This window comes from Mus pahari, chromosome 2, assembly GCF_900095145.1.
Source record: "Mus pahari chromosome 2, PAHARI_EIJ_v1.1, whole genome shotgun sequence".
NCBI lineage: Eukaryota > Metazoa > Chordata > Mammalia > Rodentia > Muridae > Mus > Mus pahari.
In genome coordinates, this window is record NC_034591.1 from 90069131 (window position 1) to 90074464 (window position 5334).

General features: G+C 44.7%; 1 protein-coding gene across 2 annotated transcripts in view; it reads left to right on the forward strand.

Annotated features, from left to right (window-relative positions):
- St3gal5 (ST3 beta-galactoside alpha-2,3-sialyltransferase 5) overlaps positions 1-4934 on the forward strand; it is a 53548-nt gene extending 48614 nt beyond the window's left edge. The window contains exon 7 of one of the 2 annotated variants that reach the window (XM_021190328.2): positions 3830-4934. In XM_021190328.2, the coding sequence (XP_021045987.1) occupies positions 3830-4069 (240 nt within the window). In that variant the 3' untranslated portion in view covers positions 4070-4934. The remainder of the gene's footprint in view (positions 1-3829) is intronic. The other variant, XM_021190327.2, reaches the window with a different exon arrangement.
- The last annotated feature ends 400 nt before the right edge of the window (positions 4935-5334 follow it).

The window sequence follows — 5334 nt, forward strand, 5'->3', positions numbered from 1 at the left end:
GGTTTGGTGGCTGATGATGGGATGGGTTCCCGGATGGGGTAGTCTCTGGATAGTCTATCCTTTCATCTTAGCTCTAAATTTTGTCTCTGTACCTATATCCTTTCATGGGTATTTTGTTCCTTATTCTAAGGAGGAATGAAGTATAAGAAATCTTTCTTAAACAAGATTTAGCACATGCATGACCGAATCATAATGCTCAAGATACAAAGAATTCTTCCTAGAGCTAAACCGAACAAACAAAAGAGCATAAATAAATAAATAAATAAATATGACAGTTAAGAGCACTGGCTGTACTTCCAGAGAACCTGAGTTCTGTTCCCAGCACCCACATATCAGTTCATAATGTTTGTAACTCCAGTTTCAGGGGATCCAGTGCCCTCTTCTGGATTCTGAGAGTATGCATATAATACACTTGCGTACATGAAGGCAAAACACTCATCCAGATAATAAAAAAAAAAATTAATAGAGACAAAAATTAAGAACATTTGACAAAAGAAGAAAATAAAATAAATAAATAATGTATGATAAAATACTTAGTCCTCAGAAATTGAATAAAAGGCAGTTAGAACCACGGTGGCTTTTTTTTTAACCCCATTTTCTTTGTTGTATTTTGTTTTGTTTTTATGATCTCACTAAGTGACACTGGCTGGCCAAGAACTCACTATGTAGACTAGGCTGGCCTTAAAACTCCCTTTGTTCTCCTGCCTCTGCCTCCAGGTACTGAGGTCACTGGCAGCCACCACCACACCTGACTGGCAAAATTTAAAGATCTTTGTCTGGCAGTAATGTAGTAGAATGAAGTGTCCCTTTTCCTGTATTAGAAGTATGCATTAACTTAAGGATGGTCACGGACAGAGAGATGGCTCAGCAGTTACAGCCTGTATTCTTTCAGAGGACCTTAGTCCAGTTCCCAGCTCCCAACTGTCTGTAACTCCAGTTACAGGACATCTAATACCCTCCTTGGGTGTACATACATACAGACAGACAGACAGACAGACACACACACACACACACACACACACACACACATGAGAGGGAGAGACAGAGAGAGGCAGAGAGAGGCAGAGCATATATTCACATGCACACACACAAATAATAAAGATAAAATCCTTTACAATTATAAAATAAGAATTATCTTGGCTGGTGTTTCAGCATCCCCACTAGCCCAGTACTGGGGAAGTTAAGGCAGGCTTAGAATCAGTTACATGGTGAAACCTTGCCTCAGAAAGAATGGATTCCTTTTACCCAGCAATGTTACTCTGAAGCCTTGATTATAAAACAAATGAGAGCCGGGTGTAGTGGCGCACGCCTTTAATCCCAGCCCTTGGGAGGCAGAGGCAGGCAGATTTCTGAGTTCGAGGACAGCCTGGTCTACAAAGTGAGTTCCAGGACAGCCAAGGCTACACAGAGAAACCCTGTCTCCAAAAACCAAAAACCAACCCCCCCCCCCAAAAAAGAAAACAGGGCTGAAGAGATGGCTCAGTGGTTAAGAGCATTGACTGATCTTCCGAAGGTCCTGAGTTTGAATCCCAGCAACCACATGGTGGCTCACAACCATCCGTAACAAGATCTGATGCCCTCTTCTGGAGTGTCTGAAGATATCTACAGTGTACTTACATAAAATTAATAAAATCTTTAAAAAACAACAAAAAAACAAATGAGAGGACTCTCTACTGCAGGCAGTTATGGATGCTCACCATGGCGTAGTAGCAGAATGCTGAATGAAGCAGAGCCTAGATAGTTACCACTAAAAGATGGTTTTCTTCTTACAGTGCTAGGGATGTAGCTCAGTTGACGGAGTGTTTGCCCACATTCACCAATGCCTGGGTTCCATTCCCAGAACCACACAAGCCAGGCAGTGTTTGCACACCTAGCACCCAGGAGGTAGAAGTAGGAGGATCAAAAGTTTAAGGTTATCCTCTGCTTCATAACAAGTTCAAAGCCAGCCTCGGTCTGCTCACGAAAAATCTCACATCAGCCTTCCATCAAGTGGAGAAGTTTTGTGGGCTGTGAGGAGATGTGGACTTAGGTCTTTTTGGTACCGATAACACAATTTGGGAGGGTTCTAGTCCTCTTTTAAAAATTACATTTATTAATTTGCGTGTTCGTCTGTATGTGTATGTGCGTAGGTGTGTGTGTGTGTGTAAGTCAGAGGACAACTTGTAGGAGTCAGTTCTCTCCTTCTACCTTGTTGGTCCTGAGGCTTGAACTCAGATCATCAGACTTGGCAGCAGGCACCTTTCCTGACTAAGCCATATTGGTAGCCCCAGCAGTCCTTTCTGATCTCTCTTCATGCATTGCCTCTATGAACGTTGATTTCACACACACTTGATTGCACAGGCACTGGTTGTGGACCCTGCCTATCACTTGAGCTCCAGGCTGCATGTTGGAGGATACAAAACAGGAGGCTGCACAGCCACAGCATGGAGGCGTCCTTGGCATTCTTCCCTCTGTCCATGAACTGGCATGCTGGCTGTGACAACCCCTTTTAACCAGCGAGGCTGGCTTTGAGACGTGGATGCCCATGGGTCAGGAGGCAGTTTAGAATGAACGGAGCTCCTGGAAGCCTCCTTAATCCCATCAGCATCTCTGAACTCTGGGGGAGCCCTTGCTCTAGTTTACAGAAAAGAAATATTTATGGAAGCCACTGTCTCCACTAAAATGAGAGAAGTATCAGCACATTAAAGGCTATCCAAAACCAAATTCACATTGAACATCCTGAATCTGAAAATCAAAAACTGTTTGACAGCCAACGTGATATCCTAAGTGGGAAATTCCGTACTTGGCCTCATGTGATAGATCATAATCAAAACGTAGATACATTAAAAATACTTTATAAAATGTATATGTATAAGGCATGTGTGAAACACAAGAGAGCATCAGTGTGGAGGAGTCCTTTTCCCAAGATGTCCTCCATGTGTGCACAAGCACTCCAGAAATGCGGGAAATATTTCTAGGTCCATGCATCTTAGATACAGAATATAGCCTACATCTGGACCAGTGATAACCGTCAGGGAGGGCTGTCAACCGCAGGCTCTCTGCACTTGTCTTATGATGCTGTTTTTACCCAAAACTTGACTGAAGATCCAGAAAGCTTTGTGCCAGGTCCTAGGAGGCGTGCCATGATGCCGTGCAGATGGGACAAGTGGGATGAGCCTTGAACCTGCTAGGCAAACGTTAGTTGAATCTATTTTGAAAGGAGTAAATATAACCAGGCAGAGCGGCATATGCCTGTAATCCTGCACTCCAGAGGCTGAAGCAGGAGATCATGGGGCAGAAGCCAGCTTGGGGCACATGGCAAGACCTTTATCTTAAAAAAAAAAAATACAGGGATGAATGTGACATAACATACAAGTTCAATCTCAGACCCACATGGTGAAAGAAGAGAAAGCTCTTGGAAGTTGTCCTCTGACCTCCAGACATGCACAGTGACATGTGTGTCCAAGTGCATATGTGTGCATGCACATGTGCACACACACACACACACACACACACACACACACTCTCTCTCACACTCTCATATTAAAAATATAAAAAGAGACGCCAGGCAATGCTGCACACCTTAAACCAGCACCCAGGATGCAGAGGCAGATGGACCTCTGTGAGTTTGAGGCCAGTCTAGTCTACAGAGTGAGTTCTAGGAGAGCCAGGAAGGGCTATACAGAGACAACTTGTATAGATACAAGTTTTATATATATATATATATATATATATATATATATATATATATATATATATATATATATATATCTCAAAAATGAAATGAGTTAAAAATAATTGAAATATTAATGTTTTAATGTGTAAACTGGTCTGTGTTTATTCCTCCCAGAACATCCCCACGATCGGTGTCATTGCCGTTGTCCTGGCTACCCATCTGTGTGATGAGGTCAGCCTGGCAGGCTTTGGATACGACCTCAGTCAGCCCAGGGCCCCTCTGCACTACTTCGACAGTCAGTGCATGGGCGCCATGCACTGGCAAGTCATGCACAATGTGACCACAGAGACCAAGTTCCTCCTGAAGCTGATCAAAGAGGGCGTGGTGGAGGACCTCAGCGGGGGTATCCACTGAGAACCCGGAACACTGCAAACCAACGCAGCTGAGAGCCCCAGTGAGCAGCCTCCACAGGGAGTTTACCCTGCAGCAGCTCCGATGTGCAGCTAGTGCTTTCAAACTCCATTTAAAAAACAAGGAAAAGAAAGAGCAACAGAACAAGAAAAGTTAAGCTCTGCGCACCTGTTTGCCCTATTTATTTGAAGTCAGTGTTGGGTTTTGCACAATTTTCTAAGTTAGTTTTAAGAATGGGATTGGAAGGACTTTTCAAAGAGAATCGTATGGTTTATTGTATTTTAAAGAAGTCATTTCATTTGCAGAAACTGTACACATGTACTCTGCCCAGGTGTTAAGGTGGGAGGGGCTTCTGGCCCTTGGATGATGGCTGCAATGCCTGATTCTGGGTTCTGCTGCTCTGTTTGGTAGAACTGATGGCAGAGAAACTTCCTGCCTCCAGGATGAAGGGCTTACTCATCACCTCTGGCAGCTGCTACACAAGCTCGTAACCCCTTTCTGCTAGTCCATCTGCCAGCTGGCTCCCAGGACTCAGGCAGAGCAGCTGTCCCCGAGGCTGCTGGTTGGTGAGCCACTGTCAGCTGAGCACCGTGATGTTGCCCCAGGATGGAAGAAGCCACACTTCCTACACTGTCAGGGCACTTTTAAACTTCTGGAGGTGTGTGTGTGTGTGTGTGTGTGTGTGTGTGTGTGTGTGTGTGTGTTCATTCTGCCCTTCCAAAGCACCGAAGTGTTATTTAAGGCACTCTGTTGTTTGTCTGAGATTGTTCATAGAAATTATGACAAAGCCTTTGTTATCCAGAGCCATGGAAGAGGAGAAAGAAAAAGAAAGGAAAGAATAAAAGCTTTTGAGGAGCCCCTGTGATTTAGTGACTTTGAGTGTTCCTTCATTCATTCATTTTAGGAAAATCTCTTCATTCTCTGCTAAGTGGAAACCTCGCCCTGGATGCTCGCTCTATCGTGAGGGTCACTTAGGGTGCCTGACTCCTAGCTGTGTGATCTAAGTCATGGGGCTCCTCTGGAGAGGTGATGGGTCCCTTAACTTTCAACACTGTGAACAATTCCATGAGCAGGGCAACTTATTAAAAGAAAGCATTTAATCTGAGGCTTGGGTTCCAGGGCGTGGGTCTGTGACCATTACAGGGAGCATGGCCGCAGGAGGCTGGGGCAGTCGCTGAGAGCCCATACTTCACAAGCACAGGGCAGAAAGAGCTAACTGGGAATGGGGACTTTCGAAACCTCAGAGCTCACCCCCAAGCCACACCCCC